At 41.8% G+C, this 24,042-nt stretch overlaps 1 protein-coding gene across 1 annotated transcript in view; it reads left to right on the top strand.

Moving 5' to 3' along the window:
* Positions 1-24,042, top strand: part of ehbp1l1a (EH domain binding protein 1-like 1a) — a 90,514-nt gene that overhangs the window by 57,303 nt on the left and 9,169 nt on the right. Inside the window, exons 9-13 of the mRNA XM_079468137.1 lie at positions 6,770-6,818; positions 7,385-7,915; positions 8,137-8,182; positions 8,401-8,444; positions 22,380-22,491. Of these exons, the coding sequence (XP_079324263.1) occupies positions 6,770-6,818; positions 7,385-7,915; positions 8,137-8,182; positions 8,401-8,444; positions 22,380-22,491 (782 nt within the window). The remainder of the gene's footprint in view (positions 1-6,769; positions 6,819-7,384; positions 7,916-8,136; positions 8,183-8,400; positions 8,445-22,379; positions 22,492-24,042) is intronic.

Genomic DNA, 24,042 nt, shown 5'->3' with positions numbered 1-24,042 from the left:
AGAGGTGTGTTTTTGGTGCATTGCTCACCTTGGTGGTATAAGAAGATGTTTTCGCCGTAGTAACACTAGCAGAGAAAGAGGAGAGTACTGATTGGTAGTCCCCTAGATCAGCAAGGCTCTTGGTTTTGTGCCATTTTCTTTCATCAGCCCTGAGTGTACTCAGTTGTTCACGGAGGATGTCAGACAGCCAAGGGCAGGAGGGGGTGGCACGAGCTGGTCTGGAGGACAGAGGACAGATATTATTTAGACAGGATGTAAGTGTAGAGCATAAGGTGTTGGTGGCAGTGTCAGCATCTAGAGATGCAAAGTTGGAGGGAAGAGAGGATGAGCATAGGGTTTGTCCAGGTGGATATTGAAGTCCCCAAAGACTATGAGAGGGCCACCATCCTCCGGAAATGACGAGAGCAGAACATCTTATTCTTCAATGAAGTTGTGGAGAGGACCTGGGGGGCGGTAAACTATGACAATACTGAGCGGAGTAGAAGTAATATTGACAGTGTGGTATTCAAATGAGTAGTTGTTGCATAGAGAAGAAAGTGTGGAATATTTCCAATTATTGTTGATAAGCAAACCTGTGCCTCCTTCTCTTCCAGTTTGGCGGGGGGAGGGAGAGAAGGAGTAGTTGGTAGAGAGAGCAGCAGGTGTGGCTGAGTCCTCAGGACGAATCCATGTCTCAGTTAGACCTAGAATGTGAATGTCAAACTGACTAGCAAAAGCAGGGATGAAGTCGGTCTTGTTCACCGCTGACTGCCAGTTCCAGAGACCCACAGAGAGAGTCAGAGGTGTCGAAGTGGAGGCATGAATGGGACGGGCGTGAGAGTGAGCGTTACGTGCCTTGCGTCTTGGGCGAGAGCGTCTGTGATGGAGTACAGGAATACATTTAAAACACATGATACTAGTATACAATAAAATAAACAAAAAACAAAAGGTATGTTTAATATACTAATGTGCATTACCGGTGTCTTTGTTCGGTGGAGTCGAGCAGGTATAGTCGCAGGTCTTTACTCTCATCGGTCTTCACACAAGGAGGGCTGCACACGAGGGCTAACGCTACAGCTGACGGCACTATTGCTGACTTGGGACGATTATCCGCTTCTCCTACATCTGTTTTATTCATTATTATTCATAATTTTATTGACTTTTATTATTCTTTTATTAGTTGTGTTATATGTTATAACCCTTCATGCCTTTTTTCAAGACTTTGACTACATTTACAAGGACAGCTGTAATCTAATTATTGATCTTACTCTGACTAAGACAATATTCTTATTAAGGTGTTAATATGAGTTTCTTATCAAAAATTTGTTTCATGTTGCCGTTTAACAGGTTATAGAACAAAGATTGAAAATTGTCATACGTCAATACGTCTCCACACCACGGCATCCGACATTCCATGCACTCTTGTTTGCCGTCAAACGATTGACCACTGCCATTTATGGCTACCAGTTGAAGCCTGTATCAGATTCAAGTCACTAATGCTTGCCTACACCCCATCAAAAACCCTGCATTCAGTAAACGAGCGATATCTTATATTGACTTCTCAAAAGGGCAGTAAATCGCTTTTCCAATTTTTCTGGTGGAACATGTTTCCTAACTCAGTCCGGTTAACCACATCTCTCACAACATTCAAAAACTACTTAAAACTTATCTCTTCGGCGAATGCTTGACAGGCAAATTAAAAAAATAAAAACACTTTCTCTTAACAGGTATTGTTAGGACTTTTGTGGAAACAAGTAACTCTGTTTAAGCACTTATTGTATTATTGCAAGACACTAACTTTCCCCCATGCGCCGATCACTTATTAAGGCATAAAAGTATCCCCAGGTTGTCTGAGCTGTTCGGTCTTAATTTCACTCCATTATTCAAAACAATAAGTGAAGATCTGCAAATAAATGAATTTACCATCATCCACTATGAGCAGATCATCATTTGTTAAAATGACCATACTTCCTTAATTAAAATACCTCTTTTCAATGATTCCAATGCAACCCACATCATCTTGGTTTAAATGGCTACACTCAGTCATTACCAAATTTTACAGTAAAAATAAGACCCCAAGAATTAAACTGAAGAAATCAAAACATCAAGAAGGTCTAGAGGCACCAAATTTCGACAACTATTTCCTAACCATTCAGCTCCAAAACATACAAATTGATTAATCCAAACCCATCAGATAACATGTGGCTAAATATTGAACAAACAATCTATTTTGAACAAATAATCTGTTATCATATTCAAATTTACCATTTTACAGTCAGACACTGAAAAAACATTCCTGTTTCAACACGGCAACAATAGCAGCAGCCCTGACAGTCTGGTGGAAATTTCAAATCACAAACACTTTCACCATCTAAATTGTCACAGCCTGTTGCTGGTGCCCGGGTCTCCACCAGAGGGTGCAATATTGTTCTATTTTCTGCCTGTATTGGACTTCATATCCCATCATACTTCTTGTGATTGTTAACTGGTATCAGCTGTGTGTGTCTCCTTTCGTCTGTGTAATTATAGCCCTTGTGTTCAGTTGTCTACTGTCAATCGTTGTTTGGTGTTCTTGGTCTTTTCTTGGTTTTGATGTTACTCTTTGTAAATTTAGTTACTTTTATAGACTTTAATAAAGGATTAACTGCAGTTGGATCCACTTCTTGTGCACCTACCTGCCCCAATTCGTAACATAATGATTGACCAATAATGGATCCATCAGTTGCCCATGTGGCCGTGCATCAGGGTAAACGGTTCCTTGAGGACCATACTACAGACTTCTTGGATATTGCCTTTTATTCAAATTTTCCTGATTTTGCTCTCATATATTTCTATTGTTATGGAGTTAATTCACCTCTTAAAGACTTCCTCATTAGTTGTGGTCCTCGAGGGACGCTTGCTGAATTTTTGGACTATGCTCTGTTGTAGTCTGGTTTCGCTTTCACCATTGGCGATGTGGAGGAAGCCTCCCCTAAATATTTTTGGGGAGGGGGCAGTTGGCTTCGGGCTCCGTCAGCCAAGAAGCTAGGCCCAGCACGACAACCTGCATGTACTTCATTGATGGTGGCCAGCCCGGTCATCATGGCGGCCTCCTCTCCTCACATCTGAGTTTCCTGCCCCGCCTCAATTTGTATTATTGCAAAGTAGCTCAGTGGTAAGAGCATTGCGTTAACAACAAAGTTGTGGGTTCGATCCCAGGGGATAGCAAATACCCATGTATAAATGTATAGGATAATGCAATGTATGTCGCTTTGGATAAAAGTGTCTGCCAAATGCATAAATGTAATGTACTTAAATTGAATATACTTCGGTAGAAAAAAAAGAAATCTCTTTATGAAGAGTTCATTTGAAAAACGGATAACTCTGTTAAAAGTTTTGTAAATCATGTTTTTATTGTGTTTTATTGTGTTAGTTAGCTGTATTTTACATTATTACTTATTCAAAAGAACCCATTTGCAGTTTCATTTATATTAATTTGAATGCACAATTAAACATTGTTTTTGAACATATTTTTTTGCAAATCAACTCTTCATATGCTTATCATCATATTCATGGTGTTGTACTTGTGTTTACTGTCTTAACTGTTACATACAGTGCTGTATATTTAAACAACAAAATGCAAAAGATCGTGCTCATTTACATATTTGAGAAGAAAAACCATGTGATCGCGGGGATGATACCTGCAACATTTTATCGGATAACACTGCTAAAGGCGGCAAAAACACGAGACGCCCGGACAGTTATGTTTCCACGTTTTCTACATTGTTGTCTAACTGTGCTAATCGTATCGTGCTAATGAATGCGACCAGAGGCGTTACAGCTCTGTCTCTTGTGTTACCAAGGCAGCACGTGACGTGTTTGTGATTACATTCTAAAAATGTCTGTTATCAGCTCTGCGGTAGAAAATGAAACCATTTACGTACCGGGTGAAATGGATAGGCATGGAGTGGAATGAGAACGACCACTACACTGGTTTGTACGTGCGACATGCCTGTGTGTGTACACCCGTGCCTGCATGTGTGTTTGTTTGGCACATGGCGGGTTCCGGAACGAATTTCCCCCCCTGGACCGGAGTCGGGCCTTTGAGAAGGGCTGCTTAATATGCTTGTTTCATGTTTAATACATGTAAACAGATTCACTTTTTATGTTTGCATTAAAAAAACACCTTGTGTTGTCCATGTAAACGTATAAATAAGTTCATATATCATTTATAAACATTGAACTTTAAAAAAAGGGTTTACAACAACATTACCATCTGTTACATGTAAATAGACTGTTTAAAAAAGATATGATATTAAACTTTGTTTTTAAAACTATGTTGCAGCACTCAGACAAGCAAAAGTTTGTAAGACTGCTAAGACCCTTACATGTCAAAGATCGTTTTTGTAAATATGAACGAATGATTCCATCTATTTTTGTATATGCACACTCTACAATGAAATCGTCTCGGTTATGTATGTAACCTCGGTTCCCTGATGGAGGGAACATGACGTTGTGTTTTTCTTGAGAACGTATCATCTCCGATTATACTTTGAAAAGGCCAATGAACTTGGCGAATGGGACGGCACGCCAGACTCTGCATCGTACATACGGGTATAAAAGGGAAGATTAATTCATTCACCTTTTTGGCCTGAGGAATTGAAAGGCACCTTTGTTCGCTGCAGCGGGTCGGCGCAGTGCTCGTGACATAATGGACACAACATCTCGTTCCTTCCATCAGGGAACCGAGGTTACATCCGTAATGAGACGTTCCCTTTCTGTCTGTCTCTCGACATTGTGTCGAGACTGACAGAATGGGGTTCCTTTCGGAAAAAAACTCTATGGTGCTGCGCCGTGTCACGATTTCCAGCGGAACGACACTGACCGGCCTAGGCGAGCCATCCAGTGGTGTAATAAGACATCAATTTGTGTGACCACAATGAGAGGTTCTTACTAGGTTAGCCGACAGGGGAACCAAGAGTGAGAAAGCGTCAGACGGGACCACCCAAGGAGGGAAGTCACTACATGTGGAGCACTAGCCCAGATACAAGGGTTCACCTCGTGAGGGAAACTTAAAAATACTGGGCTTTAATACGAGCTGCACGGCCTGGCTAATACCCCCGAAGTGTTTAGTGATGGATTGAATGCCTGATTTCTGCCAGAGAGGCGCTCTGAGCCTGTGCCCACAAGGAGGCTGCACCCTGGCGGAGTGAGCGTCACTACAGTGGGCAGGGGCAGTGGTGGGGACTCTGGACATGTGGCCAGGTTAGGATCTAGCCCACGTGGGGTACCCCAACTCTAGGCAAGTGTGCTGATCCCCTACCCTCCTGATTGAGTCGAGCACCGACAGGAGAAGCGTCTTCATCATTAGAGAAAAAGATTGGGTTCTCCAGGGGCTCAAACAGGGCCTTACGCAGGTCCACCAGGACCATGTTAAGGTCCCAGGAGGGTACAGATAGCTCGCCCCTTAGGAATCTGCTGATCGGGTCGTGCTGCCCAATTGTCGTACTTATAAATATTGATGAAAATGAAAATATTTGTTGTAATGAAAACATATTTTTATTTACCACAGGAAAATAATGTTGTAATCGTTTTGTAAAATACATTAGTGCCTTAAAAAAATATTAGTCAAGGTGACTTGCCACAATGCCACAATCTAAACTAATATGCCTTTATATGCCAAGCAAATAAGGTTTAAATTATTTTACACCTGGTACCCTTTGTCTGTGAGATTCCTTTCTGCATTGAAAACAGATTTTCTCCACAAATGCATTGACTCATATTTCTCATTCACTGAAATCTCTTCCTCGAGCCCAGAGAGCATCTGGCCTTTCTAAAGCACAAGCCAATCGCGTTCGAGTGTAAGCTTTGACAGAGCAAATGATTGCTTGAATGTACTGAACAAATACACTCTTCACTAAATGAACGAGCCGGTGTTCTGCACTGAAGCCCATTTATATCAATGTCTCCCAAACGCATTTGCTTTACAGTTTGGTGAAATAAAGACATGTTTATACATTTTAACAAGTTGGCAGACATATCTTTATTCATAGATCTTATATTCATATTTCTCCCCGGACAAAATGCTTCTATAAATGTAGTCAACGTAGTTTTCAGTGCCCAGCAAACAATGACCTGGCGGTCCTGGGTGGTCCTTTTAGGGCGGCTCAGATTCAGCGGTCACAGTCGGACAACCGTTGGCACTATGTCGACAAGCCAATCAATGTAAAAATGCTGTCAGTCTGCCATTTTTTGGGTAGCAAACTGGGCGGCACAGATTCAGCGGCTTGACAAAGATGGACCACCGTCAGGACACTGGACCAACGTAAATAATAAAAACCTCAGAAGGAAACCAGGCCTAACCAGGGGATTCCAATTCCTCTCTGGCAAAAGCTGAAGCCTCTGCACAAACTCGACACAACAAGGCAAAAAAGATAGATTTAAGGTTATCATTAATATTCTAATAGCAGCTGAAATTTTAGTGAAGACGTGACACGTTGCCTCTTCCCATCTCCGCTCTACCATCATGTCATTATGCTGCTGCATCATGTCATGTTTCTCTTGGTTTAGTAGCTTAATGTGGAGAGAGGCATTTATTGTGGATTTGGCTTGCCATACGCTCTCTCTGGTCTCGTCTCTGTTCCCGTCCTCTCGTTTCCTCGTTATTGCTTGTTAATAACAGCCATCCTGCACCACTTCCACCCTAATAAAGTGTGAGTCTTTAATAGACATGATGCTAGTTGTTTTAAAGGGTTAGTTCACAAAATTGTTGTATTAAACATCTATTACATTTTTGCTTTTCTGTTTTTAGGAATTATGAAATGCTGGATCCATACAACATTAAACGCAACAATAAGAAGGTGATCCTCCCTCTTTCCAAATTAAATAGCCTAATGAAATTTATTGTTGTGGTTCCTAAGTTATAGTTGGGACTATGATATCCTAGGTATAGCTGGTTTATTTTCCCCTGATTAACCATCATGGTAAAAGACAGTTAGTCATAATGTCTTTAAAGGTAGGGCTCTGGTAACGGCCCATATCATCCATTCTACAATACTACAATTTGTGCCACTAATCAGTAAAGCGGCTTATGCCTGAACAGAATTTTATGAATGTTACATTAGCTACTTTATGGTGAGGTGTCCAATTTCTCTTAGCTGTTGTTGATGTTTAAATCACAAAAAAACACACCCCAACCTTCAGCTTTCGTCAGCGCTCTGCTCGACTGTGCACTGTGCACCTTACTGCTGATTGGCTACAAGGTTGTTTTTTTACATGGCCCGATTTGAAACAAGTGTAAATCGGACACCCCGCCATTAATGTTCATGACTCAAGCTTGATAAAGTCTTTTTATTAAAGAAATGTATGTATAACAACTGAATTCTGTGATTGATATAAAAATGACAGACTCCATTTCTACTCCTAGGCATTTGATGGCTTTGCTGAACTTGGAATCCCCAGGTTGATAGAGCCTTCAGATATGGTGCTGTTGGCAGTGCCCGACCAGCTCATTGTAATGACGTATCTCAATCAGATCCGCACCTGTTTCATGGGCCAGGAGCTCAGTGTCATTCAGATCGAGAAGAACAGCAGTGAGTCCAGTTATGTTGTGGGTGAGAAGAGGGAGGAAACTGACCCTGAAGTTGCTGCTCGTTACTGTGCCGAACGATTCCAGAGCAGTGGCATCATTCTTGAGTCCAATGGCAACCTAGCTGAAAGAGAAGTGATGAGAGATTCTGGTGCTTTGGTGCCACCTCCGAGAATCAAGAGAACACAGGGCCTGAGCCAAGCTGGATGTTCAAGGGGCACTCAGCCTCCTGTGGCTCCACCCAGAACTCACTCATTCAAGGCTTTTTCTCATGTCAAGGATGCAGATCTGGTAAAAAAGCACAGATCACAATTACAGGGAGGGTCACTGAATGAGGCTGATATTCAAGAACGACAGGGTGCTATAGAGGTAATATGTTTAAACCAGATGTTGAATTTAGTAGACTGTAAATCAAGTATTTATTATTTTAACCTTATGAGCTAACTCTGCCATGTTTCGTTGTATAGGCCTTTGACTGAAATTGCTTATTATATGTATACTGTACTATATCAGATATCTGTCTTTTTTGCTAATTTCTGAATGAACAACAGCATTTTGTAAACGCTGCTCTACATTGTTTTTTTACACAGTCTATATCAGGCCTCGCAGAAACTGAAGGAGGAAGTGCAGAGACACGTAAGAATACTTTTGAAATTTGCCTTAAAAATATTATGCACCTTTTATAATTTTTATTAACATTTCAATGATGTTATTTATTATTATTTTTAAATAATACATATTTTTTTATATTTTGTTTCACTTGCTCCATAAATAAATAGTAATAAGCATTTTTGAAACTATTGTATGTCATTGGGTGATGAATGTCTTTTGTGTGTTTGTATTGTGTTTAATAGAAATTGTGGAAGTTGCTGAAGGAGGCACAGCAGGAGACAAGCAGGTCTACACATTTCTGTTTGTGGCATGATTAAATAGTTATATGTATAGTTTTACACAAGGGTCTACATTCAGGGCCAGAGCTTGCGGGTTTAGTCGAGTAAATTTTATTTTTATAATGCTTTTTACAATTTGCATTGCATCAAAGCAGTTTTACAAGAACAAAAGAGAACATGTGTTTTACATACAGAATATAGCTATAACCTTAAAAGTAATATGAAATAGAAAAGCTAAGGAAAAAACAAACACATACACATACTCAACATGTATTTAAATAGCGTTTTTTAACATTTTCATTGTTACAAAGCAGCTGTACATGTAAACAAGGTAACTATAAGCAATACATTAAATTACATACACACTGACACACACTAATGCACAAACAGAGAGCAAGAGAGCGGTAATAGATTTTGCAGACTATCAATTCCTATATGGGGTAGTAATAATTCACGCAAAACGAGTGCATCCAGTGTGCCAACAGTGGCCAGGAACCCAGCCAGGGCAACCATTCTCCTATTGCTGCCTCTCTATAAGTTAGACATTGCTTGCACAACTAGGCTAGATAAAAAAAGACATGAAAGCGGTAGATGATAGATTTAATATTATCTTAATAATCTAATAGCAGTTTACATTTTTGAAGTGAGGACTTGATGGTCCGCCGCTTCCCTCTTTCAGCTCTACCATCACAGCTCTCTCAGCTCTACCCCCAAGTCTGGGCATGGACTGCATCCTGCCTGCTGCGGTAGCCTCTGAACAATGAGAAAAGAAAGCCGAGAGTAGAGTACTGTTCTATATTGTTTGATGCAGCAAGAACATCAGTTGATAGGGGATGTGTTCCTGGTTCTGGTTGATCTAACTAATGTAGCCTAAACCCTTAGAGGATTAGTATTATGGAAGTGTAGTGTAGTATGGAAGAGTGTGTCTGCCTCCTGGACAGTACAAGGAAGACTGTTCCAAAGTTAATGTACTAGATAGGAAAAGGATCATCATATAAACTTGTGTATCATCAGCATAGCAGTGAAAGCTAACTCCATGTCACTATTATATCTATAAATCTTTCTTAGAGCGCATGTATAGTGCGAAGAGCAGAGGCCCAAAAACTGACTTGTGATTTGCGCGACAACCTCATTGTTTATTGCTACAAATTGAAAACGGTTGGATATGTGAAATGCAAACCATTTCAAAGCTATTCCGACAATGCAGACGTAATTTCCAAGTCAAATACCTCTAATTTGGATTTCTTAAAGCTGTGCTCTATTTTTCGGGCTGCTTTCTTTAGAGCCAGAGTGTGTTTGTTATTCCACGGTGTCGGGCTGTATTTAGTGTTTCGGAGAAGGTGCCGCTAAAATCTTCGGTGGAAATGTCAAGATCTTCTACGTTATTACTCATGCTAGGGAATTAAACTATTCCAGGCAGATTATTGAGAAACAAATCTCTTGTAGTTGAAGTTATTGTTCTACCATATTTGTAACAAGGAGTTTGTCATTCACAGCCATAGGCAAGTGAAGCAAACACAATACTAGATAATGATCCGAAATCTTCGATCTGCTGAAGAATTCTAACGTCGTCCACATTTATACCATAAAACAGTATTAAATCTAAAGTATAGAATATATTTTAAAAAGTGTTTTATCCTTGGCATCAGGTGTTGTTACAAGAAGTACCACAACTTCAAAATAATTGTATTTAAAATTAGACTTGTGGGAAATGCTAAAGGTTTTATTGTAAAGTGCAGTGACACCCCCTCTCTGCCTTTTAGACGAGGCTCATGTTTATAACAATAATCTTGTGGGATTTGTTGGTTTTAGCCACGTTTCTGTTTAACAGAGCATGTCTATTTTATGATCTGTTATGTTGTTAACAAAAAATGCTTTATTAGAGAGAGATCTAATATTTAGCAATCCAAGTCGTAACAGTTGATTATCTGAATTTTGTTCATCTATAATTGTGTTCAATAAAAGGAATGAAGGATGAGGGAACCGGAGAACATAAAACAACTTTTAATAAATAAATAAAAACATGAATAGACAGGCGACACACACAAACCATAACTAAAAGCCAGGCCTGGTCCTCTTTCACTGATGGTCTGGTCCCTCGCCCTCTTATGCTCCCGATCTCCTCCGTAGTACGAGACCGGCCTCGACTCCCGGCTCTCATCCCGACTGTCTCACTACTAATTGGTTTAACGTTTATTAAATTACTTTTGAGAGGTTTCTACATTATTTCATGTGTTTGCTTGTCTGGAGGATGGACACAGTCTTTATTTAAGGATCTATTGGAGATGGGATTATAGCATGCTGTGCATTTTTTTATTCTACGACATGAGAGAGCAAGCAGACAGTTTGTCATGCCATTTTACAGACAGACATGCAGACACACAGACACAGACACACACACACTGTAACGCTCTGACCCGGATAGCTCTCACAAAGTCCATAGAGGAAAGAGGTTAGAGGCGTAAAGGCTGTATCACGCACATTTAATGGCTGGTAACACAGCAACGCAATCCTCTCACACATGAGATTTCTCTTTTTCCAGCGTCACAAAATAAAACTAACAAAACAAAAGTATATAAAGTTGGTAGAGCACACTCAGCATCTACGGTGGATCTCACTCACTCGCCGCTTCACAACGTCATCACGCATAGCGTGCGTCAGGAATGACGTGATCAGTCTCTTAAAGGGCACACCGCACCATAATGTGCTGCATGTAAACACACAGTTTCGTTCGTTACAGATTCCCCCCGGAAAGAAAAAGGCTGTCCCCAGCCGTACACAACATAAGGACAAAATATCTATCCAGCCCCATACATGGAAACATGGAAAACCCATTAACCAAACTATGTTTCACATACAGAAGCCAATAACTGGCAGACATGCCAGCAAGAGCCACACAGTACACGGTATGCAGTTACTGCAGAAAGACATTTCAAAAACAAAAACCTGTGACAGTCAAGCCATGTGCACAAAATACAATTTTTTTCTTTTTTTTACATAACATATGAAAACTCAAGAACCATAACAAAATGTACAAGTACTTATTCTCTTGTTAGAAAATAACATTTCAAATGAACATTGAAACACAGATGTACAAACCAATAAACTCAACATCACTTTAGGTCTAATCTGTCGGAATGATACTCATTAGTCCATCCACTATCTGACCAACCTGACGTGATTCTAGGGGCCAACCTAGGTCTGAGATTGTAACGAGGGCCCTGAGGGACAAAGTCAAAGTCAGGGAGGTCTGCACCATCTGTAGACACGTCAGTGTCAGCGTCAAAGATGTGAGTACAACTTGGGTATTCTCTGGGCATGTCATGAGCATTTTCAGTGAAACCGTCGCAATCAACAACAGTCTCATCAGGCAGAGCAGCGCATGTTTCCTGAGATATATCTCCATACAACTGTGTTGTTTCCAAACAGTCCTCAAATGCATCATAGGGCGTTTCAGACGCATCCTGAGGCAAACTCAACATATTGCTGCCACACGAGTTCCAAGTGCGAAAAGGCTGCATATTGACCACATGAAAGACTCCAGCATCCTCACCAGTGTCCAACTTCGCAAGTCTATAGTTCACACTAGACAAGACTTGGGTGACACGATATGGACCAGAGTACAGGGGCGCTAATTTAGCTGTAAAGTTGGCCAAAGCATCCGATCTAGGATGAGTTCTCACTCTGACAAGGTCACCCGTGTCATAAGTAGCAGATCGGCGTCTTTTATCATAGTGCAGCTTCCTTTTGTCATGACTGGCTTCCAGAGCTGCCTTAGCATGATCATGTGCTTCACGCAGTGACTTCCTCAAACGTTCAGAGTATGGGACCTCAGTCTCCTCCATCCCATCCCAGACAGGTTGAGTGACCAGATCCAGAGAAGTGTCCAACTCCCTCCCATACAACATCATAGACGGTGTTTGACCTGTGCTTTCATGTGGCGCAGTCCGCAGTGCAAAGCAGATTTGTGGAATATATTGGTCCCAGGAGGTGTGTTTTCCATCCACGTACGCTCGAATGGCCGTCTTGAGAGTACGGTTAACCCTCTCAGTTGCATTGGTCTGTGGGTGATACGCAGTCGTTAACCGATGTTCAGTTCCTAGGGCAGAAAGCATCTGTCCAAACAGCTCACTCACAAAAGGAGAACCTCTGTCTGAAATTAAGTAAGTGGGGGCCCCATGACGGGAAAAAACTTCACTCAGCATTTTGCCGGCTGCCACATGAGCTGTGGCTTCCCTTACTGCCACGATCTCAACCCACTTAGAAAAGTAGTCGACAAATACCAAGATGTGAGCATTTCCCCTGGAGGTACGAGGCAAAGGGCCCACAAAATCAACACCAACATACTCCCAAGGTTTCTGAGGCCGAATCGGGACCATTAGACCGGCAGGCTTCCTTTGGCTTGGTTTTGATAGTTGGCAAACTGTGCAAGAGGTCACATATTTCTTGATCTCAGATGCCATTTTAGGCCAGAAAAACCTGAGTTTCAGTCGGGCTAAGGTCTTAGTTATGCCCAGGTGACCCGCAGTTGGGTGATCGTGATAATACCTCAGCAAGGTACCTTTGAGAGACTCAGGAGCATACAGCTTTAATCCTTTCAAAGGATGGATACCGCAAGCAGGTTTGGGGTCGTTGAAGTACAATAGACCATCTTGAATGCAATACTGAGAGCACCCCTCATTTTCACCCTCCTGTTGGGGCGCGGCCTCCATTTTACGGAGAAGGTTACCCGTAACTGGATCATCGAGCTGAAGTTGTCTGACATGAGAACGGTCCGTGAGAGTCACAGAAGAAAGCGTACGGAGGTCAAGACCACCAATCATAGCGTACTCGGGAAGTATGTCCAATGGCGGCGACTCAACCGCTAGGGGATTCCTCGACAGCGCATCGGGCACCGTGTTTCGAGCACCAGGCTTGTGGACAATGTCGAAATCAAAGTCCTGAAGGCGGAGAGACCATCGAGCGAGACGTCCAGTGGGATTCGGGCGGGACATTAACCACTTAAGTCCATTGTGGTCAGTAAAGATCGTGACATGGAGACCCTCAACATAAGGCCTAAAGTGTTCCAAGGCCCAGATGACAGCAAGGCACTCTTTCTCGGGCGTGGAATAGGGTGTCTCAGCTTTATGCAGGGTCCGACTAGCGTAAGCCACAGCCACATCTCTACCATTTTGATCTCTCTGCATCAACGCAGCTCCAAGTCCTGCGTCACAGGCATCAGCATGAATGAAGAACGGGAGAGTAAAGTCGGGGAACCTCAACACAGGTGCCGAAGTTAACTTTCCTTTAAGCAGGTCCATAGCCTCCTGGCAAGCCGTGTCCCAGACAAAAGGAACGTCGTTTTTTGTGAGGTTGAAGAGTGGCTCAGCAAGGCGAGCATAGTCCTGCATAAATCGACGATAATAGCCTGTCAAGCCCAGGAACTGCCTCACTTGCTTCACATTGACAGGGGGTCTAAAGTCCGTCACCGCCTTTACTTTGTCTTGTTCCGGCAGGATTCCACTCGGACAAACCCGATACCCCAAGAAGGTAAGCTCTTTGCGACAGAACTGGCATTTGGCTAGTTTAATGGTCAACCCGGCGGACTGAAGCCTTGAAAACACTTCCTTGAGATCTTCAAGATGTTGTTTGAAGGTGGGCGAAGCCACAACAATGTCGTCCAGGTAGACCGCACAGGACTTATATACAAGTCCGGCCAAGACGCTGTTCATGAGTCTTTGAAAGGTCGCCGGTGCATTGCACAGACCAAATGAAAGCACTCGGAACTGAAACAGCCCACAATGTGAGACAAAAGCAGTCTTTGGTTTTGACCCTTCTGCCATGGAGACTTGCCAGTATCCACGAGCAAGGTCAATTGTGGTCAAAAATTTTCCTCGGGAAAGGAAGTCAAGGGACTCGTCGACTCTCGGCAACGGGTAAGAGTCCTTTGTGGTGAGCTGGTTTAACCCACGATAGTCCACGCAAAATCGTGGTTCACCACAAGGTTTCTGCACGATCACAACCGGTGCAGCCCAAGGACCAGCCGCAGGTTCAATGATTCCTTCATGCAACATTTTCTTGATTTGGTCCTCGATCAACCGTTTTTTAGCTGGAGAAGTTCGATAAGGGGAAAGGTGAACTGGTTTGGCATTTCCTGTCTCTATGGAGTGCTCTGCTAGAGTAGTACGGCCCAGGTGACCATCGAAGAGGTCCGGAAAGCTTTCAAGCAGTTCTGACAACTGTCCCTTTTCGTCAAAGCTCAAACATGCCTCTTCAATTTTATCTTGAAGCGCTGAAGCTGGAATTTCCATGAACAACAAACTGTTATCCAACTCAAGACCACCTCCGCCATCCAATTCATCCATGAATAAAGGACTTTCACCCATGACAACAGTCCTAGACGGGACGTGAATTGTAATGGACGCACGCAACATGAAGTCCATTCCCAAGACTACTGTTGAGGGAAGGCGTGGGACAATAGCAAAACGGTGGTAAAAACGCTGTCCCATAAATCCAAAAGCCAGCCACGTAAGCCCCACGGGCAGGCATGCTCCACCGTCTGCCAGTTGTATAGGGGAAGAGGTCCATGGTTTAATCTCAGCCTTCAATCTGTCATGATTTTGAACGATGTCTGCCTGCACTGCAGAAAGTGATGCGCCAGTGTCAAGTGTAGCATCCACCACCTGGCCACGTAAGTTAATTTTAACTCTAAATGGGGTGTTCCAACAGGACGGGGATGTGGGATCTTCCACATGACAAAGGACAGGTCGTGCAGGAACAGTCGGTTGAGGCGAATTCATCTCCTGGAGGGAGGATTGCCTCTGCGAATCATCCTCCCCCCTCTGTAGTTTTCCCTCTGTGCGACAAAATTACTCCTTTCGCCGTTGTTTGTATCCTTTGCATCAGGATTCTGTCCTGAATGCACCTCAGGGGACTCGCTTCGTTGTGAGCTCCTTCTGGGAATTGGGTTACAATCTGGGCATGTGCGAGAAGTGAAGCCAGGACGTGAGCACTTGTAACAGAAAGTTCCTTTGTCAAGTTTAGCTTCACTCTTCCCTGAAGTAGGGAAACAATTACTTGGTCCAAGGACCACATGGAGCTCATGAGCCCTCAGGAGGAGATCCATCACTGAGGAAACAGAGGTTCCATAGAGTGCAACTCTGTATTTCTCAAGAGCATGTTTAGAAATAAGGTCGATTTGTTCTTGCTCGGGTGGGGGGGTTTTCAGCTTCCTGAACTCACTCAGCATGTGGGCCACAAAAGTAGGGAGGGGCTCTTCAGGACTCTGTATACGGTCTAGGATTCCCCTCATTATTTGTTCTTGACTGTTGGAGGGAAGGAAGACTGTCCTGAAGAAATCACAGAACTGGGCCCATGTGACGACATGAGAGTCAAGGACAGTGAACCATTTTTTTGGTTCCTTCGTCAAAAATCGAGGCAACTCGAGGAGAACTTGGGCATCGGTTAAGTCGAGTGATGTCCTGTAAACATTGACTGACTGGAGCCAGTCCTCTGGGCTTACACGTCCATCTCCTGCAAATACAGGTGGCTCAAGCCTAGACTGGTGCAGTACGGATGCAAGGATTCTACTAGTATTACTCACATCAGAAGAATTAGCCTGTGGTGAGAATGTCACATTTCTGAGGGAAACATTATCGGTAGATGTACCTTGTAGTGGCACCTGGCTTGGTGATACACGGATGTGTGGCGTAGAACTGGCCATAGGAGGCAGCTGGTCATGTGGCGCTGTAAGGGTGTCCACATCAGGAGGTCCAAACCTTCTTAATATGCTCTGCTGTAACTGGAGAGAGTCATTGAGACACTGTTGAAGCAGCGATACTTCCGCTTGTAGACGTTCCACTTGAGTCTCCAGACTTCCCGCAGCAGGCTGCACTGACTTTTGTCTCCGCCTGGGAACAGAGTCTGGCAATGAGTGGGTCAAGTCAGACTTAAAGTCTGGGTAGTAAGCCATCACAGTAACTGTGCATTCACATAAACAGTGGTACAACACCTGTAAAATTCACAATGTAACCCAGAAAATATAAATTGACCTTAAAATGCACACATCGTCAGATGAAACTAAAAAAAAATTCAATAATCCACATTTAAACTGTGAAATAGCAAATGTCACCAAAAACATACAGGTTTACTTTCTTTTATGAGAGTTCAATTATTATATTGTCCATTAGCATACCCAGAGCAAAGGAACACGCTTTTTCAAAGTGAATGTAATGTTCTTAAAGTCCCTTAATCATCCAAATGAGAGCAAAACGGTAGAAATCGCCAAGTTTGCACAATCAGTTCAGTTCACAATGAGTTAGGAAAGAAAAACTTCCAAAAACTGTTCCAAAAACAAAATGTTCGTTTCTTCCGTGCTCACAAATTCAGTTCAGACAAAACAAACAAAAAAAAATGTTTTTGCTGTCCGTTTGTGCACAAAAAGTATATCTCAGTTCCAAGCACGCAAAGCAAAAAAAAAATATTATATCTGTGCTACAACATCACAGAAAGGTAAAGATCCAAATGTCAGTCCGCGTTCGAAAACAGTGAGGAAAAAGTTTGATCACTTCCAAACTGATGGGGAAAAATTATAATCCTCCGTTCCCAATACTCAGTCCTTTACCATCGGCAAAAAATCAATAAAAAAAATCTGACGAAGCACACAGTCTAAATTTATCAAAATAATCAGCTGTCACTTCAAAGAAAAATATCAAGTTGAAGTAGAGAAAAGGAGAGAAGAAAAAACGCTCAGCTGTCACTGCACGCGGTCAACACACACGTGTCACCCAGCGTTAGCAAGCTAATCTCACCAGTCTCTGCAAAGATCTCCACGCTCGATCGGAGTTGTAAATTATCAGGTTTCCAGTAGATGACGGATCCAGATTCAAGCTGTTCGGGCGCCAATTGTAACGCTCTGACCCGGATAGCTCTCACAAAGTCCATAGAGGAAAGAGGTTAGAGGCGTAAAGGCTGTATCACGCACATTTAATGGCTGGTAACACAGCAACGCAATCCTCTCACACATGAGAGATTTCTCTTTTTCCAGCGTCACAAAATAAAACTAACAAAACAAAAGTATATAAAGTTGGTAGAGCACACTCAGCATCTACGGTGGATCTCACTCACTCGCCACTTCACAACGTCATCACGCATAGCGTGCGTCAGGAATGACGTGATCAGTCTCTTAAAGGGCACACCGCACCATAATGTGCTGCATGTAAACACACAGTTTCGTTCGTTACAACACGCACAGGGGCCATCACCTAGAACCACACACCCAATATAAGGAGAGGGAAACACAGGTCAAACATCAACTCGACTATAAATTCCGCCCCCCCGGCCAGGCAAATAGTGCAAAACAGCATGCAAACAGTGTCGAGGAACCCAAAACTCCATTGGAGGAGAAAAAAACCTCAGAGGGAAACCAGGCCTAACCAGGGGATTCCAGTTCCCCTCTGGCAAAAGCTGCAGCCTCTGCACAAGCTCGACAGTGCGTGCATAACAAGGCAAAATAAAAGCCCTTTAGATTTAAGATCATTAATAATCTAATAGCGGCTGAAATTTTGGAGTGAAGATGTGTCAAGTTGTCGCGTCCTTCTTTATCCAGCTCTATCATCTCAGCTTTTGTCAGGTCACCCACTCTGTTATCCTTGAACTGCGATCCTGCCCGCTCTGGTAACCTTGGAACAATGAGACAAGACTGAGAGAAGAGTACTGTTCTGCACTTTTTGATGCAACAAATACATCACTTGTTATTGGAGGTGTTCCTGTTTCCGGTTGATCTAACTAGTGGAGCCTAAACTATTGTCGGTTGATCTAACTAGTGGAGCCTAAACTATTGTATGTAGAAAAGCCACACAACAAGATTCCGATCTCCAGTCGGTGTGCAAGTACTTTCGTCATGGCTGGCCACATCAAATTCCACATTCGCTCCATGGTTTCACTCTGTAAGAGCTCATCTCTCTGAGGTTTACGGATTGTTGCTGTATGAGGTAATAATAGTGATTCCTGGTAGGCAGAGACTAGAGCTGTAATGCCAGCTTCATTCATGTCACCGAGGTCTGACTAACTGCAGATTGAGGGCCAATATGTCTGTAAGGTGGCCCCACATTGGCAACGACATTACAGAAACAGTGGAAACATTTGAGTTTGGTCAAGTCAATAAGCCCACTCAAATGGGAGAGCCCCTTATGGTCACATCCCTTCCCAATGGTCCATGGCAAAAGATTGCAGCGGACATCTGTGAACTAGAGGGAAATAAATATTTGTTGATATTGGATATAAGTATTAGTAGTTGATTGTTTTGGACAAGATATGCAGGTAATTCTGCACTTGAAAAACATGTTTGTTCGATGGGGGATCCCATACGAACTTGTGACAGAAACAACTTAGTTCACAGCCTCTGAATTCATGGAGTTCAAAAAGATGTAAACTTTTTCTCACACTACGTCCAGTCCTCATTACCCGCAGGCTAATTGGAAGCCAAACAGAGTTTTGCAATTGCAAAACAGGTGCTTAGAAAGCCCCTTATGGTCACAGCCCCTGGGAACTTGGCTAGCTCTTATGAGCTATCGTTCAACACCCCTCATTGCCACAGGACTGAGACCAGCTCAACTCATGATCGGACGGCGGATTAGAATGACAGTCCCAATGCTGCCACAGAACTACTACTACAAACAAAATCGAAAGAAGGACAAACAAACCAAACCGGCTTTACCAGTATTTCTATAAGCGTCACCTTTCTGCGTGACAAGCGAGTGTCAGAAGCATAAAGCTGCGCAATGCCACCTTGTGTACCGGGGTATTTTTATTTTTCATTAAGCGGCATCTATGTCAAGGAGTTAATTTGCACGTTCACTCGGCTCATTGTCAGTGAAACTTGCTAAGGTATGAACATCGAAAAAATTCTAGAAAAATGCTGCCGAAAAGCATGCATGATTATCGTCTCAGTCTGGACAATGTTCAATGGACTTGTGTTTCTAACTGCCCCCCAGAGAGAGGCGTTCATGGCACATAATAGTAAGCTGACGGATAAATGAAGAAAAAGAAAAACACTTATTCCGATCATTTTATATAAAAGTATATTTTTATGTTAAATATCATCTATTATTTATTTTTATATTTTATTATATATTAAAATATATAATTACTGTTTTGGAACGCTTTGCAAGAATGCACCAGGTGTGTTGGCTTGCCGTTGCTCTGCACTCAGGATGTTTGTCCTCGTTTTGTTTGTTTTACTTATATGTTTTATAAATTGCTTTGATAGTTCACAGTCGGTCTATGTTTTACGCTGCTAAGCCTGTGGACTCTGGCTCTGTGCAGCCGCGATTTGGTTATAAACTGTTTGTTGAACGGTTATGCAAGATTCAAGCACCTGTGAAGGCCTGTTATGCAGCTGGCTGTGAGTGCTGGAAGAGGAGACATCGGAAGAGCCATCGCAGGAGACGAGGCACTCTGGAACTCAAGAAACTCTTAGGGTCTTAAACAATGGATCCAGCGGTGGAATTGCGGATTTCCTTTTTGGTACCTGCCTTTCCAGTCACACTAACATCTTTACCCTGGGCTACACAGCGAGGGTTTCAAAGGTGGATGAGTTGTTCTCTAAAATCTGCGACTTGTGAGTCAAATTGGATCAAAGAAGCTAAGTGCTGATTCTTGAACTCCTACCTCCAAGATGTCATTTTTTAAGTACACCAAGGACTACTCACCGGGGCGGAGGCTTGGCTGTTATTTTTAATAATAGGTTATAATAAGGATTTTAGTTTTTTATCTGTGGTGGTTTCATCTGTGGACAGAATTATGATTTTGGGTGATTTTAATATTCATGTCTGCTATGCCTGTAAACCTATGTCCAATTTTTTTTTTATTTCGTTAATTCTTATCACAGTGGGTTTCTGGACCTACTGTTCTGTTTTTCTGACCATAAAGTTTAATCTGAATTCGGCAACAAATGGACTGCGTTTGACTGATTACTGCTTCTACCCCTGGTACCTTCTCAGCTGCCTTTTGGATAACTGATCTATCTCATTCTGATGAGTCTATAATGTTGCCTGGTGCAAGACCTTATGAATTGTTCTTTCAATTGTGCCTGTCAAGAAATCTTAGATACAATTGTGCCTGTTAAATCATAAAGTGAAGAAACAACCTTGGCTAAATTATGTGACTCGAGATCTTAGGCAGGTTAGTCCGCTTGCTGAGTGTAAGTGTTTGAAAGGTAAATTGCAAGTATCTTATGAAAATTTTAGAGAGTACTGAGATGCGGTTAAATTTGCCCAAATTTTGCAGAATGTAAATAATCCCAGGGTACTATTTGCAACTATAGATAAACTCTGTCAATTAATGTTTTTCCTACTCCATCAGGATCTTTGTGAGAGTTTTCAAAAGTTTCATTGGTAAAATCTATGATATTCGTTCAAACATTTTGCCTTTAGGAAATCCTACAGCCTGTGTAAGTACTCAACTATCTCTTGTAATGATGTTCTCCAGGCACAACTGTTTAAGGAAGTCATGGACACTTAGGGTTATTGTTCTAAGAATTATTAATAGTGGTTTATATTTGTTGGATGTTTGCCATTATTTCAAGCATTTAAAAACTACATTTATTAGTTCCTGACTAAGAATAATATAATGAATTCTCCTGGGGGGTCCCACAGGGATCTATTTTGGCCCAACTTTGTGTTCTTTTTACACTATATGTATAAAGACCCCCTTGGGGTCCATTTTTAGGAAATACAATATTAATTATCATCTGTATGCTGATGATTTGCAAATGTATTATCCTTTGGAGCTTGACGGTAGTTCCTCATCAAATTTTTGTATGGCAGAAGTTAAGGCTTGGTTTGCAAAAAATTTTCTTCAATTAAATGATGATAAGACAGAGTTTATTATTTTTGGTAATAATAGCTTTTGTTGAAACTAGTTACTTTGTGTTAGCACCTATTGTATTATTGCTCCTGTATGACATGTCGCGTAGTGCTCCATGAACTCTTTGTATGTTGCTTTCGAAAAAACGTCTGCTAAATGACTAAATGTAAAAATAAATGTTTACTGATTCTGAAATTCATCTTAACCGAAAGATAAACTGGGTTGTGAAATCATCCTTTTCAGCTCAGGAAATTGTCTAAACTGAAAACTAATCTTTTGAACAAGGACTTTTATTTATTCACGGCTGGACTGTTGCAATGCTTTATATTTAGGATTAAATTATTATCTGGTCATGCGTCTTCAGTATGTTCAGAATGCTGCAGCAAGACTTTTAACTAATACTAGAAAACAAGATCATATTACACCTGTGTTGGTAGCTCTGCATTGGCTTCCGGTACAATATTGAATACAATACTAAGTGTTGATGTTTGTGTATAAAGCTCTGCATGAGCAGGCTCCTGAGTACATAAGGGTATGTTGGTCCCTTACCAATCGCATCGACTACTGCGCCCCTCTCAGAGTATGCTGTTGACTGTCCCATGGTCTCGTCTGAGGTTACGCTTCTTCTGTTGCGGCTCCAGCACTTTGCAATAGGCCACTATCTGTAAAGTCCTCACCTAGTATGGACATTTTTAAAACGGACTTAAAGACTTACTTGTTCATTCAGGCTTTAGGTATTTGACTGGTCAGGACAATTGTGAAAGACTTGTTGTTTATTTTATGTTTAGTTTTGTATGTTTTAATGGTTATGTTTTTTTATTTTTAATATTTTACTTTGGTCAATTTTTTAGGTTTTGAAGGTGCTTTATAAATAAATTGAGTTGAGTCAAGCTTTTAAGCAAACATTTAAATTATAGTTGGGAGGACATGCCTAGAAAAGGAAACCAGTAGTCAATGTGGACCTTTAGAGTTTTTGTAGCACGCTAAGAGACAACGTTATATGCAAACACAGCCTAAAATTCTAAGACCGTATTGTTTGTGATATAATATGTTGGTAAGTGCTTGTGTATTTCACAGAGATCATTTTGTATGTGCAGGATGTCAGTCAGTATGTGTTGAGTGAGATCCAGGCCCTGGAGACTGAACAGAAGAACATAGATCATAGGGCGGATATTGTGGAGAGGAAACTAAGGCGGCTTATGGAATCTGGTAAGTCAGTGAACTGTAAATAAAAGGTTGCAAATTAAATCAGACATTGTAAGACAAAAAGAACTGTTGGTTGGAATTTGGATAAACTACAGCAGTCCAAGAAAGGTCCTTCCAAAGTGGTAACCATAAGGCATTATAAATGTAAGGATTAAAATATCACACTATTACATATCACAAAGAAATACCCGTAATGTTCAAATGTATAGAATTGTGATGATTTTTTAACTACCAGTGTGTCATAGATATTCATGTTCTGTCAGTGTTGGGCTTGTTACTCAAAAATAAATTATATATCACTCATTAAATGTTACTCTTTTAAAAGTAATATTGTTACTTTACTTATTACTCCCTAACAACAGTAATTTGATACATTACCAATTATATTACTTTCCTTATAGATGCTTATCAATTCCCAGTAAATAATAATAAATAAAGTAAAACATTTAGAACACAAATATTGATTTTCACAAAGTCTGCTGCCTCAGTTTTTATGATGGCAAATTGCATATATCCAGAATGTGTGATCAGATTAATTGGATTTTATTTAGAAGTACCTCTTTGCCATGAAAATGAACTTGAAGACCAGCTGACATCATGTCAGTGATTCTCTCGTTAAGAGTGTTGACGACAGAGAATCACAGTCAATATAAACAATCCAAGATAAACCACGGCAGGAACAACCACAGGGAAACCGCTCAGAAGTGTCAGACAGGCTAAACAAGACTTCACAAGCATTGAGAGTCCAAACACAATATATATAGTGGAGTGGTAATGGGGAACACCTGGTGGTGATTAGCTTGGAATTATGGGAAATGGAGTTGGAATGGACACAAATGCCGAAATCATGAGTGGAGTCCCCTCTACTGGAGTTCATGGGCACTCCAGCTGATGATCGTGACCCAAGGCTGGAGATCACTCTGTAATGCTGATTGAATTAGAATAACAGACTTGAAGCTTTAAAAGTAGGGTGGTGCTGGAAATCATTGTTCTTCCTCTGCAGGTGTGAGTGCATCTGCACACACAGTAAGGCGAAGACTTTTTGTGGATGGCCTGGTGTCAAGAAGGGTTGCAAAGAAGCCACTTCTCTCTAGAAAAAGACAGACTGATATTCTGCAAAAGCTACAGGGGTTGGACTGCTGAGGACTAAGGTGAAGCAATATCTGATGAATCCCCTGTAGTGAGCTAGGCGGAACGAGAGCCTGGATTCGAGGCCGGTGCGTGAATGATAATGAGCATCAGCTGTACGCGCACGGGTCTTGTATCCTGGCTCTCGTCCCGTCTACATCACTACATCCCCTTTCAGATTGTTTGGGGGCATCCGTAAAAAAGATTGTCCAGAGAAGAAAATGTCAGTGCTACAATCAGTCCTGTGTCATGCCAACAGTAAAGCATCCTGAGACCAATCATGTGTGGGTTTGCTTCTCAGCCAAGGGAGTTGGCTCACTCACAATTTTGCCTAAGAACACACCCATGAACAAAGAAAGGTACAGAAAATATCCACAGAGAGCAACTTCTCCCAACCATCCAAGAACAGTTGGGTGATGAACATTG

Source organism: Barbatula barbatula (assembly GCF_947034865.1).
Source record: "Barbatula barbatula genome assembly, chromosome: 1".
Taxonomy (NCBI): Eukaryota; Metazoa; Chordata; class Actinopteri; order Cypriniformes; family Nemacheilidae; genus Barbatula; species Barbatula barbatula.
The sequence above is the reverse complement of the archived record's forward strand: the minus strand, read 5'-3'. Positions and strand labels throughout refer to the sequence as shown.